General features: G+C 42.6%; 1 protein-coding gene across 1 annotated transcript; it reads right to left on the reverse strand.

Annotated features, from left to right (window-relative positions):
* Window positions 1–7,265: 7,265 nt before the first annotated feature.
* On the reverse strand, window positions 7,266–14,718 carry pwwp2a (PWWP domain containing 2A). The gene is made up of 2 exons (XM_020590862.1): window positions 14,447–14,718; window positions 7,266–10,500 (listed from the first exon to the last, which is right to left on the reverse strand). The coding sequence occupies exons 1-2, from the start codon at window positions 14,671–14,673 to the stop codon at window positions 8,664–8,666; spliced, it is 2,064 nt and encodes a 687-aa protein (XP_020446518.1). The 5' UTR covers window positions 14,674–14,718; the 3' UTR covers window positions 7,266–8,663.
* Between the last annotated feature and the right edge of the window lie 6 nt (window positions 14,719–14,724).

The raw sequence follows: 14,724 nt of genomic DNA on the forward strand, positions 1-14,724 counted from the left end.
ATACTTCTTTATTTTGCTGACAGTTTTATTCACAGGCTTTCTGCAAAATGCCACACACTTCCAATTCATGCCAACTGATATTGTTGCGTCCAGTTGATGTTCTACTAGAGCAAATGAAGCTTCAAGAAGCTTTGCGCTGGAGTGAACCAATTGGATGAAAGGCTTCATTGCTTCATGAAGCTTCATCTGCCCATCACTACGTCCTACACCGATAACAAAGCAGCTCGGAAAGTTTCACTGCTTGTGCAGGGGTTAAAATGTGGGGCCAACGTCCACTTCGAAAAACCAAGCCAAGCCATCCGCTTTAATGGTTTGCGTGTCTATATACTTACTACACATTAGGTAAAGTGGAAATGATTTCATAATAAAAGAACGCGAGTTCACTTTCATTCGGTCTTAGTGTGTCTGTCAGTAGTAAATAAAACATAAATGCATAACATATATTAAATCAATTTTAATAATAAGGCTATCTTAATGTTAAATTCAAATTGGTATTAAGATTAAGTTTTGTGTTTTGACAGGACCATTTCACATGTCAGTACCCCACCTCAGAATGTGACCAAGAAAATATAATGGATTTCTGACATAGATTTTAAAATTAAAGCCCCCTGAAAAGTCAGGTGAATGTTGGCATCACACACTCATGTCTGTGCCGCTTGTGGTCTCGATTTTAGAGGGCTGCGCTTCTTTAACACACAAGCTCACAGCTGAGCAGAGGACGGGAAGGGTCACTCCATCATGGGACGACCAGTCACGCAACTAAGAAAGAAAGTCATTTTCGGCTTTCCCCGTTTTTTTAGGGGTCGCCACAGCGAATCGTCACACTGACGACTCGCATGTTGACATTTGGCACGTGTTTTACGCCGGATGCCCTTCCTGACGCAACCTGGAATCGAACCCGGGGCGCTGCGGCCAGATCGCTGCGCCTTAACCACTAACCTACCAGGGAGGCCTGTCAACCATAGTGGGCATACAATACAACCACGTTGTGATGGGTCTACATGGGTGGTTTCATTCACGTTTCCGTTGTGTTTAGGTTAGCTGTGCTACTAACGTCGCCTGCTTTACCTTAGCACCAAGTGCTACCACCAGTGTGGTAGACTGAGATTCAAAACATCCAGTACTAACAAAATACAAAGCGTGTCATTATGGTGTGTTAACTATGACCCAGATTCGACAGTGAATAGCAGTGAATGCTCATGCTACCAAGGTAAAAGTCTCCCTCTGGTGTGCATCCACGTCTTGATCATCCCCCTGCATGTGATTGGTAAATGCAGTGTCTTTGCTGAATGATGTCGCCTGTCCGGTGCAGTGAAAGTTGAACCAGATCCTAATTTTTTGCTGCATCTGGTTGCATTATTTTGCTGGCTGTGTGTTTTCACACCTTTGAAACTCAGTCTGAACATGGCCTAACGGAGACCACATGTGTAACTCATCAAACAGCTGTTGAACAGGCACAACACAAATTTGCAGAAAGGTGAAGTCTTCACTGCTTTGCCTGAGGTCCACTCACGCTAAGCCAACTAGTGGATGTTTGTCAGGTCTATTGCTTTTCTTGAATAACTTTCATACAACTAGCGATATCGCCATCCTTCCAAATGCCAGCAGTAGGTTTTCATGGGCAAACAGTCATATTATGAGGGTCACACTATCATGAAAACATTGCTTTTACACCATGAGGACATTGGGTGGCCTTTGGCGGAGGTCTGCACTCTCTGAGTGCTGGCTAGTTGATCATTGATCTGTTTCCTAATTTTACTGTAAAAAGAAAGATTTGCTCTCAGTGTAAAACTAGACCTGCTGATGAGGCTTAACTCATAAATTTGAATCCATCTTTTTTTTGTGTGTGTAGAAGTATGATTTTTTTTTTATAGACCATCACAAACTGTCACACATGCAGCATTTTATTGCATTTATCATCTGCAAGTTTTACATAATATTTCAACAACAACAACTTTCTGTTTATCACATATTTGCATCATTGTATCACCAGAGGCAATAAAACCTTCAGAAACCAGTCCAGACCAGTTTGGACCAGTACAGACTCGGCATCTGTTTCTTGGTTCTCAGGTGTAGAAAGAGAAAGGTTAAAAACTCGTCCATCCACTCTAGGGGACCCAGAAACAGCAGGATGATATCGTCATGTCTGTTAGTAAAAGTAAGGAAGCAGATTATAATTGATTTATTGATTGTCTACCATGTTTAATTTGAGTCCAGGTCTCAGTTTGGTGGATCCTGAATCAGGACTTTGGAAACCATGAGGAGTCAAAGTCTTTTAAGCTTTTTAAAAATGAAGTCTGGGGAAGATGAATGATTTGAATCGAACACAGTGAACTTGAAATTGAGATTTGATGCTGATAAAAACAGGTTTCAGACTTGAGCAAAGGGTTAGGGCTGCTCTGACATTTGTATTCTCCACATAAAGTACCCAACGTGTCGGCTTTCTCGCTAAATATAATCTGAAAAAAAAACTTACAAAAAATCAACTAGACTAGATTTCTAGGTCGAAGACGTTTCACCTCTCATCCATTTTTTTCAGCTTACTATGACCTGGATGACTGAGAATCTGCACAGACAGTAAATATAATGTAAGTTGTGAAACTAAACACTTTACGTATTCTGTCATCTGAGAACAGATGTTTATATAAAGTTACTGTCTTAAAAACAGGAGGGAAGAGGAAGGGAAACTCTTGACCAATCAGGATCCGTGGTACCTGACCTTGTGTATCAGCTGATCTGGGATCAGATTTAGTTTCACAAACAGACCTGGGGTCAGTCAAAGCATGTAATGCTAAGTTTACATCCTAAAAGTGCTGTTAACCATGCCCACTGAGAGGTGGGGCCAGAACTCACCTGTCCAGGTGTCTCCTCCCATAAGCTGGAGGACATTTCTGTTTCTACACCTGATCAGTAATCAGTAAACCACCTGTTCCAGTCTTTGTGCCGGGCTAGGCTAACATACTGACCTATCTCTGCACTGATGTCTCACTCTGAATTAAAACTTTCAGACTGTACCTGATAGGTGTGTCCAGGGGATCAAGGCCTGTGGTTTTCTCAGGAGGAACAGTGTGTTCAGGGACGCCTCTGTTTCCATGGAGACCAGAGCTCACCTGCAGGTGAACTAAATAAACTAAAAGGTTCATCTTTGAGCTATTTGATTAGTGATTGCTTATTAATGGTATAACTGCTGATTGGGGAACGCACTGATTTGATCCTGGTATCCATGGAAATGTTTGATAAGATCAATAAGTTTCCTTCTCCTTATAAATATAAACTCTTCACTTAAATATTATTTGTCCATGTGATTGATCTTCAAGGCGCTCAGACTCCGCCCACATCCCATCAACCAATCACCGTGCAGAATTCTGTGTCAGCAGCTCTTTAGAGTGGTACTGCAGAAAGAGAGAGGGAGAGAGAGAGAGAGGTGTTACTGATGTCATCATACAGAGACAGGAGTCAGTGATGAGGTCAGATAATTATGACCTCATCATACAGAGATGGGAGTCATTGAGGAGGTCAGATAATTATAACCTTATCATACAGAGATGGGAGTCATCGAGGAGGTCAGATAATTATGATGACTATTTATCATTGTTGTTGTTTACTGTTGTTTGTTTATGTGGGGGTCGGGGCTTCAGGCAGCTAAGAACCATGATGAGTTTGCCATGTCTTTATGAAGCAGCTGTTAATGATCACTGTTCACTTATTTACAAAATATTTGGTTATTTCCGTGTCCTGTATTTTTATGACCTTTGACCTGATCTACAATTAATGATTATTCCTATTGATTAATTGGCAGAATTAAGTGTTGGTGAGTCACTCCACACGACTTTATCACACACATGATACTTAGATTTATTTGTAAATAATCACTCGCTTTTTGTTTCCTCCAAATAGTCATTTATAATTATTTTCTGTTAATGAATCACATGCAGTTTTATTAATTAAAATATTGGTCAAATATTAGTTTTTGTTTTTTTTTTGTCTTTGCCAAATATGTCCCACAGCGCAGAGACCGAGATTTTTTTTTTTTTTTGTATTGTTGCGACTATCAGTACTTAAAACAAGATATTGGCTGTATCGACACTTTAGGGATTGATCTGATCACTATCACTTTGGGTTCATAGTCACTTTCGGCTTTTCCTGTTTAGTGGTCGAATCGTCACACTATCACTTTGAGTAATTATTAGTAAATGTGCAGATTAATTATTTTCTTGATTAATCAACAGATCTAAGACAGAAAATGGCAAAATTTTGGAATAACTATTAAATTTTCCGAGTAAATAAAGAAAATCAGCTGATAGCGATGTAGTATTTGTAATATTGCAATTAAAAGAAGTCTAATGTTGGGACTGCAACGGTATTTACTGGGATATTACATAAGGTTATTTCGCTAGTATAACTGTGTTCAGGTCGCAGAATTTGAAGCGGACGTAGTCTTCTATTTTGAAAAACACCTCCAGTAAGTACAATCTCACCTTTAGGTGGCTTGTCCTAGTTTGGCGTTTTCTCATTTTGCACCCACTGACTATATAAAGGTTGGACAAATCCACCGTGATGTCACCAGTTGGTTTTCTGTAGAACAGTTTTGAGGCTCAACACTGGCCGTCGTCATATTGGTAGTTCATTCTGCCTGCTATGTCTAATCTAAAAATGGGCAAAGAGGCGGAGCCTGAGTGGACCTCATTAGACAGCTAGCGGCCACCTATGGCGGGACCATGTCACTCAAAGCAGCCACGCCCTTAATGCATAACTTTTAATTTCAATATAATTTAAATAGTGATTTTAAAAAAAATGTCATCCCCCTACAGTTGTTATAGAACGGGAAATTAGCCATAGAGACCAAAACACATTTTTGGCCCAGGGTGAGGGAGAAACGGTATTTCGATTTTCTGTATGTCCTACACATATGGTGAATTGACAATGAAATCCTTGAACCTTGAACCAAATGTTTATTTCTGCTGTAAAGTTGGGCATTTTAACACGGGAGTCTACGGGGACTGACTCCCTTTTGGAGCCTCTAGTGGCCGTTTGAGGAACTGCAGATTGTGGCACTTCGGCATTGGCTTTTTTTCTCAGCCCAGGAGGCTGTCGCTTGTGTGTGCCAAGCAGCAGGTTGCTCACTATTGCCCCCGGTGGTCGTGGGTATACCCACTTCAACAGGTTCATTACTGAGAACCTGACCACTGGTCAGCATGGCCACCAAACTGACTGCTGCATTATCTCTTGTATACATTATTTAAAAAAAAAACAACCCAGAGTTTGATAATTTAGTAGGGGCAGAGTTTCACCTGTTTTTTTTTTCCAATATCATGATAAATATTGTATCCTGGACTTTTTACCATGGCAATATGGTACCGTGAGTGTTTGGTATCATTACATCCCTATCAGCTGATTCTCAGAAAAGTGACACTGGAACAAATGAACATTTGAATGAAATACAGATTATTGATATTATGATCAGAACAGTTGGCTAATCATTTTCTGTCACTTGGTTTAATTGATCAGTTGCTTCAGCTGTTCATACACGCAGCTGATACTGAAATGAGGACATTCATGTTTTCATGTTGAACTTATAAATAAATAAAACAACTTAGGCACTAACATATAAACTTAGCCTGTGCTGCATTTTCACTCTGGGAATCTAGTGAGTGGTACACCCTGTACTTCCCTTAACCATTACCGAGCGTAGCCTCCAGGGTTGACGCCAAACCGTCCTGCTTTGTTTTTCCACTGTATTTTCTCTGTCGGTCTCTGTTTAGAGGAGGGAGGGACTGCTCCCCCCTCACATGCAGTCAATTGTGTGTTTACACACAGTGCTTGTAATGCTAACGCTTGAGGTGTGAGGACGCCAACATTTAACCAATCACCAGTGACTGCTCTAATGTCTGAAGTTTAGCTCCCAGAATGCACCTCGAAAGCGGGTACACTGCAGTGGAAACAAACACTGAACCCGTGATGAGTGTGGCTCGGTGCACCACCGACCTGATAAACAGTTCACATCTTAAGACGAAATCTTCTGCAGACTCTCCTAACTTTAGGATGACATTGAGCAGCGGTCCTAACTGTCACTCCACCACACAGTGATAATGTGTGTAATCCATAGCCTGTAGCTGCTGTATTACTGCTTGTACACGAGTGGAACTTGTTCAGTGAGAGGCCTATGGCAGACCCTGATGACGTGTAGCAGTTTGATGACAAAAGGCTCCTTAGTAGCTAGTGTTAGCTTTGCTAAAATTAATCGGTCTTGAAGTTTTTTTTTTTTTTTTCGCCCCTTCAATGAGTATATCTAATTGGTTGCAAAATAGGTTGGCAAGATATCAGAAAAACAGCATCATTTGCTAGGTAAAGTTGTTTGGGTGTTTACGGGTTCTTAATCTGAGATTGGCTAGGACTCTAAAAGCTAATTAGGACTTGTTTCTATAATGCTGTTATTTGTTGTGCTCTTCCAGTATTAAGACTAAAGACAGCAGGTTTCTGTAACACGGCCCTGAAATCTTCAGCCTCCTCTGCCCAATCTTTGTCCGTTTTTAACATTTAATTTCCTTTAAAATGTATTTGAATTTAAGCTTTTTTTTGGATAGTTTTTTATATTAATATTAATCACTCTGAACTGTCTTTGCATGAAATGTGCTCTACATAGCCCTTTGTATCTTACATGTGTTCACCTTGGCATGAAAACATAAATCTTCTCTTTTTACTGTAAAACTCATTTCTGTCACATGGCCTTTGTCACTGTTCCCAATTATTAAATTATTTCTAGATTTCACATGAGCACATCAACAAAAACAGTGAAACTGTCAGCATGTCAACACACCTAATAAACAGTATCAACTAATACCTGTTCATAATTTTCTATATATATAAAGAATTAGTCAGTACCTGCTGGTATTTTCCCACTCTGGTTGTCAGAGGTGTTTTTACTTAAAATCAGCAACAGGTCACATGAAACCCAACAAGCCTTTTCTGTTTATTAGTTTCTGTTGTATTGAATATGATTTGAGTCAAAAATCATTAAAAAAAAACTTAGTAGAGTTCTAAACAGGTCTTAAGTTAATAACTCGGAAACATGCCATTTTATTTTGTTGTTGCTGATATTTTCGGTAAAACAGCTCTGGAGACGCGTTTACCAAACATCTGTTTGCAGGTGAGAAAATCTGAGCATGAGGCCTGCTACCAGCGTGCCGCTGAGCGAGGCACTGGTGTGATTCCTACAGTGAAACCACCAAAAAGAAACGTTCAAATGATGACGATGATTCAAAGAGAAGTTTTGACAGTTTATTAATAGATTTAAAACATCAGAAAAAAAAAACATGTACACATGTCAACTCTCAGGCGGATTCTCCTTTCGTTTTTTTTTTTTTTTGCCCGAGTTTCCGTTATTTTTTCCAAACAGCTTTTAGTTCAGAATCTCTGATCTGCAAACAGACGGTAAAAAGAGTGACAGTTGAAACTACAAACAGCAGAGAGGGAAAATCCACCTTCATCATCAGAGAGAGCAGAGCAGCTGTCCTGTCTAGTCAGTGCGGCCTACCTGTCCGTCTGTCTGTTGGCAAACTGAGGTTCGGGTCTCAAACACAGAACGAGTGAGACGTCAGCAACAACGTCCCCATAAAACATCAGAGTTTCAAATTAAGTCTAAAAATAACAGTGAGACAGCAGCAGAATTATTTCTAAACAATGAAAATGAGGAAACTGGGACCTCAGAGAAGAGGTGTTATCACAGCTGTTGTATGCCTAATATATTTCTATCAAACAGTTTAAAGGGCCAGATCACCTGACAAAACAAAAAACAGTCCTACCAATCTAACTCACCTCTAGACCTCACCTGGGACCTCCAGCCTCAGTTTGAACAACAGTTTCACAGTTTTATCTTTTTGTCTGTTGGGACTTTTAAAGAACAGAGACAAAGCTTCTTCAAAAAGAAAATAAAAGTTTTCAGTCTGAATCTCCTCAGCAGAACTCGAGAAACCCAAACAGGAAGTGACACGTCGGCATGTCAGCGTTTTACATCCCGCCACCAGAATGACAAAAATGTCAGACCGAACCAGTTGAGGTTTTCACATCGTAGCATTATAATTTTTATGAGAACAATCTCTGAATCAGAAATGAGAAAAACAAGTGTCTGACATTTTGATCAATCAACTGTGTGTATCCAGTACAACTGTTAGCACTACCAGCATTTGGATCTTAATTAGTGTTTTGTTTTTACATGACTGATTGTTTGTTGATTTATGATTATTGATGCAAATGAGCGACATAATCATGATGTAGCTTGGTCTGTCAGCCAATCATTCAGCTGAACTTATTTTTTCCAGTTTCTAAGACTCCCCTCTGACAAACCAAAGATGGCGTGACGGCGAGTGGAAACGCTGCCGCTGACGGACACCTGACACTCTGAGGAGAGGGGAAGAACACTTAAGTCCCACCCCTGCTCTCCTGAACACTGGTAGGTAACCCAGAAGCTCCGCCTCCTCCTGTCAACCAGGAAGAAGAGAAAAGGAAACAAACATCGTCCGTATGCCTGCATCAGTCTCTGAGAGACAGGCGGCTATCAGTCTGGGGCAGGGGTCGGGGAGACAAGCGCCTCTACATCCCAGAGAGTCTGTGTGGAGGGGTGGGGCAGTGGTGGAGGGGTGAGGATGTGTTAGCAGTAGGAAATGCTATGTCTCAAATTGTGTAAGCAACGCCCGGACTTCCGGTGTCAGTTGTTTGGCAGCACTAGCAGCCTCGGCGATGGCACGGCGATACGGCCCCTTCCTCTTCCTGTCGAAGCGAGACTGGAAGGTTTCCAGAAAGGGCGACAGTTGGGTAAGTGGCAGAAAGGAGGTGGTCGGAGAGCCGAACCAGGAGACTCGCGCCTCCTGCCGTACCGCCAGCCCTGTGTCGCCACGCCGAGACACCGTGATGCCAAGCACACGTGCCGGCCACCAGGGGAAGCCATAGATCTTGGCCCAGACAATGTCGCCAACGCACACGGTCCGACCGTCGGGGAGCGAACACTTGGACACCGACTTGGAGAAGACGGAGGACGACGATGAAGAGGAGGAGGAGGACGACATGGAAGACTTATGACGCCTCTTCAGTTCACCTCCATCCTCCTCGCCACCGGCCTGCATCTCCTCACTGTCAGCTCTGAGGGTGGTAGTTGGGGAGGAGGAGAGGGGGCAACAAGGTTCTAAGGAGGAGGAGGAGGTGGGAGGAGAAGCAGCAAAAGAGGAGGAGGGCGGGTCCCCAGGAAGGGGGAGTTCAAAAGTCTCTGTGGAGCTGCACTCTGAGGAGGAGGAGGAGGAGGAGGAGGGAGGAGGATGTTGCACTACTTGCTCCATGCCTCCTCCCCCTCCCTGCTCCGCCCCCCCCTCCTCAGAGGGGTGGGCAAACTCCATTTCCATGGCAAAACCAACTGAAGACGAGGAAGGGGACGTTGGGGGAAGAGCTACGCCTGAGGGAGAGGGCAGGGTGAGATCCAGTGTAGGGGCAGGGCTTTGACATGGTTTGGGAGGTGATGAGCGAGTGCTTGGTTTGGGTGGGGAGGAGGAGGAGCAGGGCGTCTGACTATCATCAGTACGATACCTTTGGGGTTTGAGGCGCATTCTGGGCGGCAGCGGTGTGGGTGAGATCGGGCTGATACCAGCGCCACTCAGGTGCTGCAGGCGGCGGGTGAAGTGGACCTTCTGGTTGTGGTTCTGCAAGGCAGCAGCTCGGGTCACAGCCTTGGTGTGGTCCTGGTTTTGGGTCTGACCCTGGTTCTGGTCTTTGGGGCGAGAGTGTGGCGGCGGCTGCGAGGTCCTTGCCAGCTTTTTGAGAACCTGCCGTGCTTTGGAGCGATCGCTGGCAGAGCTTTGAGCCAGAACCTTCTTAGAGTTCAGCTTCAGATGCATGCGGCTGGATGAGGATGAGGATGAAGATGAAGCCACGCCCCTCAGGACACGCCGGGAGGAAGATGATGAAGATGATGATACACGTATCGCTGATGATGGCCGTCTATCGGCAGCAGTTCTTCCACCCTTGTCGTCGCTCCTCAATCGTTTGACCTCAGAAGAGATTGGTCCCTCAGCCGGTCTCCGCCGCCGAGTTGCCTCCTCGCCCCTCAGATCCACTGGGCCCCGCCGTGCCTCCCTGTGCCCTCCTGACACCACTACACCTTTACACTTGTCACAGAGCACCTGGCGGGGCCGGAGCTTGATGGCGTTCATGATGGAGGTTGGCTCCTCACAGCGATAGCGCCTTTTTGGCCGTTTGATCTTGCGTGGTGGCGGCTGAGGTAAGGCCTGGTTGTAGGTGTCCCTGATGAACAAAGGAGGGGGGTATGGTGCCCCCTCCTGAAACAGCGGTGGTGGTTTGGAGGTCCAGGGATGAGAAAGAGGAGTGGGGTTGACCTCTTCCTGTTTACTGGATGAATCGTCACTGCTAACCGGCTGTGACTGCAGAGACACCTGAGGTCGGGTCCGATCATCTCGTCTGGGAAACACCGTGATGGGAATACCGTACGGTCCAAACCTGGAAACACACACAGGATGAGAACCTTAGACTCAAACACACAGGCCAATCTGGGATCAGACTAAAACTGGACCGAGGCGTCGACTAGTTAACCTTAACTCAGTGTCTGTTTGTGTCTGTACTCTGCCAAACACCTTCTGTCAGTGTTTCCCAAACAGAATGAGATGTTGTCTTAAATAAGCCATGCACTGATCAGGTTTATTAGTCAGTCAGGTCAGATCAGTTGCTCCATCTGAGCAGTCACCTTCACTGATCATCAAGACTTCAGGTGTCAGATTTAGTATTAACAAGTGATTTTTAAACGTATTGATACAGATTTGATCAGCATTTGTCACTAATCATAAAATAGACCTGACATCAGCAGATAATTCAATATTAAACCGCTCAGTCAGGACATCTCTAATGTGTCGGGCATTAAATCCTCTCTCCTGATTAGCTGTAGTCTGGTTTAAAACATGTTTTTTTTATATTGATTTATTTAGTCTTTTATTTGATTATGTAGCGTTTTACTAGTTGGAGACAACGCTCTGTAGACGCTGAGACGTTACCCGACAGAAGAACTGACTGTTTCTTCTATGATGTCCTTTTTTGTTTTGTTTTTTAACAGCAAAACATTTACACAGTAACATCGTAAACGTCCCCTCATTTACTTAACGACTAGAGGTCAAATTTATCTCACTCATCTGAAACTTTAAGATATAATTTCGCCAATGGGGCAAGTGTGCAGAGACATTTTTAGTCATAGCGCCTCGTTCACGCCCACATGACTCCACAACGGATGTGCACGTCAGTCTAAATTCATTTTGACATTATAAACATTACACACCAGATAAATAAACTGTGGTATGGCAGCTGCTGAATATTAAAGGAAACCTTTTAAATAAGGAACTGCACAGTGAGTTTTCATTTTGACACAGGATGCCTGCAAGTGACACTTCAAAATGTCACAATAAGAGCATGTGCATCAACAGTTTGAGATAAACATATGTAAATATTATTGTTGACCTGACTGTAAACATAAGACCCAAAACCTGACCCATTATTAAAAGAGACCTGAGGCTACAGTCACTTACTTTAGTGCTTGAGAGTTGTGTTCTTGAAAAGGTATCTGTGGACTGACGCAGCACCTGGACTACTGCAGCTGTTCCCATAGTGAAATGCCTAGCTTCTGGCTGTCCACAACTCTGTAATCACCACTAGCTATTTTTGCTTATAGGCTGTCCAGTTTGATCCACTGATGCCAAGGCTATGTTAAGGTCTGCGTGATGTCCTACTAACTGGACGTGAGGTGAGGGGTCAAAGGTTGTGCCATAGGCCTCCACACAAAATGTACTTGATAAAATTATGCTGGATTCGGTTAGGTGGTTTAAGGTTAGGGGAACACTTCAGGAAATTAATGTAAGTCAATATAAAATGTGTGTGTGTGTGTGTGTGTGTGTGTGGAGAGAGAGACCCGAGCTTGAAGGATTGAAGGAAGGAATACAAGACCGCCCCAAAGTGGGGGGCGAGTGGGGAATTTTATATATAGTTTTTTTTTTTTGTTTGTTTTTACCCATTACCATTTTTGCAAGTCACTCTTTGGGTATCCACAGGTACCTGACCCGGGACAAGACTCTGCTGTATACTGTCTTTTTGTGTCTGATGGGGTAGAGGTGGTCTGGACTGGGCATTAAACTGGTCCCAGCGCTGGGAGGAAACTGGTAATCAGGATGATATTAGGTTTTTCCTTTCTCTGCTCTGTTGTTAAATGAAAAAGTGCATCTAAATTCTAGACAAACACACCACAGATGAATCCCTTAATGGATTAGTGAGGACTCTCTGGATGCTTTAAAGTGAATTAACAGAGATGGAAAGTAATTAATTACATATACTTAAGTACGATTTTGAGGTGTCCGTACTTGAGTATTTTCATTTTCCACTGATTCATACTTCCGACTTCACTGAATTTAGTTTCTTTTCAGAATTAGGTTAATAAAACAAAATGGTCTACAATCATAAGATTTATTGATCCTTGATGTAAAATTCACAAGCTACCCAGCAGTAACTTGAATTCTAGCATACTAGGTAGTTAGCATTAGCTACACCTTCACCATCTGCAACATTAAATGTGACATACACAATAATACATCAGTCGCAATCGAATTACATGATGTAAAACAGTGTATACTGTGCCAATTTGCATAATGAGTACTTTTACTGTTGGTACTTTGAATATATTTGATGTTAATAAGTTTGTACGCAAGTAATATTTTGAATGCAGTTTTTTTTTTTTTTTTTTTTTTACTTGTAACTGAGTATTTTTAAACTGTAGTATTGCTATTTTCACTTAAGTAAACAATCCGAGTACTACTTCCACCCCTGGTTATTAATGATGATCACTGGGAAAAGTCACATGTTCAGACTGTAGTGTAGTTTTGCTTTTAATATTTTTGTACTGGGCTTCAGTGAGAAACCATTTAGTGAATGACTGTAGACGTGTTTGACAGAAGAAAAACAAACATTCTTGTCACAGCTTCTGCTGATCATTCTAAAATATTAAATCAAGTTTATTTGTAGAACACCCTTCTAACACAGAACTTACACAGTGCTGTACAGAGGGTAAAACCAGTAACAGTTCAGACGTGTTAAATAGTGACATAACACGCCAGTGATACCTCGACACTGTATCGACTTTTCAAAGCAGAAGTATCACGGCATGATATTTCAGTGCCCCACTTCACCATGAGAAAAATCACGTGACCACCCAAAACCAGGCCTTGTTAGGTTGCATTTTTATCAGCGTTTGTGTTTTGAATACTGCGTGTACTTCTCAGTATTTAAAAGCAGAGTTGTAGGATATGTTTAAAAGTGATCCATTTTCATAAAACTAGCTTTATTGAACAAAATGCCAATAATAAAAGCATTAAGATCGCTTATATTATGAGTGTTTCTATACTGTCTCCGATTTATTCTACCCTTATAAATGCAGCAGCATGGATCGGTCAGCAGATGGCGCCATTTTTACTGTCATGCTTCGAAACTGAACCATTTAACACAATTACTTAATACTGAGAGTGCTTCAGAAAGCCTTGGTTTGTCCATCATTATGCCACAGTGGATTAGGTAAATCAGAGTATTCTGAAATTAAACAATTCTGAAATAGACTATTCTTAAATCAATAAAACTTATAAACGTGCACTGTTTTGCTGTCTCAATGTCGCTAGCTGGTTAGCATGAATTTAACGTAACACTATAGTTGCTCAAAGTAACATTATGAGCTGGAAACTATTAAAAACAAGTCAGACATATAACACGATATATAGGCTGTACATCGGAAGAACTCTGCTACGACGTGTAACCGTGTTTGGTTATTACGTAGAGAGGCTGCACTGACTAGAAGTAGATTTCAGGTGAACACAATAACGCACCGGTCATCATAATACACTAGTATCAGACACATTAAAGTGACTCGGGTTGTTCTACAGATCCACTACTGGTACTTTGGCTACTTCAAGTATCAATCAATCAAAACTTTATTTCGGATACATTAAGGGTCCATAGAATAAGTATATTTTGATGCTGATACTTTAGTACTTAAGTAAAATTAAGCAGCACTTTACCTTGTTGTAGACTATTTCTACACTGTGGTAGTACTACTGTCACGGCATTAAAGGATTAGAGTACTTTGAGTACTGGTTTCAAACTGACCCTAAGTGAAAAGCCATAATAATCATCCACTGCTGCTGTAGTATCTAGTGGGTAAAATCTGAGCTGCTATCTAGTCACGTATTTATAATACAATCAATCAATCAATCAAAACCTGCTTTTAAAGTTTATTTTCCTTTAAGCCGTGTGTGTAGTTTGTCCTACGTTGTTGCTGTTGGACACGTCCTCACTGTTCGTACTGTGAAGCTGCGACCCCGTTTCAGAAAGGTGCTCTACAAATAACGTTTATTGTTGTTGTTACCTTTTGGAAACGTCCATCAGGACCCCGGAGAACACCTTCTCCCCCAGCCGGAAAGACACCACCAGCGCGTCATCGATGACGTGGTCCAGGGAGACACGGACCTCGGACCCAGGACTCAGATCCTGAACTGAGGCGAGCGGGACAGTACTGAGACAAGGTTCGGGTCCATGCTCTGGCCGCGAAAAGTCCTCTGCGGCGACTTTTTCCTGCTTTACGGTGTCCGTCATCAGCCGCCGCTTCGGGGACCGGCAGGGGGGGGGGGAGGCCCCAAGGCCGCG

This window comes from Monopterus albus, unplaced genomic scaffold, assembly GCF_001952655.1.
Source record: "Monopterus albus unplaced genomic scaffold, M_albus_1.0 scaffold13.1, whole genome shotgun sequence".
Classification (NCBI taxonomy): domain Eukaryota; kingdom Metazoa; phylum Chordata; class Actinopteri; order Synbranchiformes; family Synbranchidae; genus Monopterus; species Monopterus albus.

Excerpts from the sequence above, each read along its gene's own strand:
- pwwp2a (XM_020590862.1), bottom strand. The coding sequence starts at position 14,673 with ATGACGGACACCGTAAAGCAGGAAAAAGTCGCCGCAGAGGACTTTTCG. Across the intron at positions 10,501-14,446 it reads CTGATGGACGTTTCCAAAAG|GTTTGGACCGTACGGTATTC; the intron begins GTAACAACAACA and ends GTGTGTTTCCAG.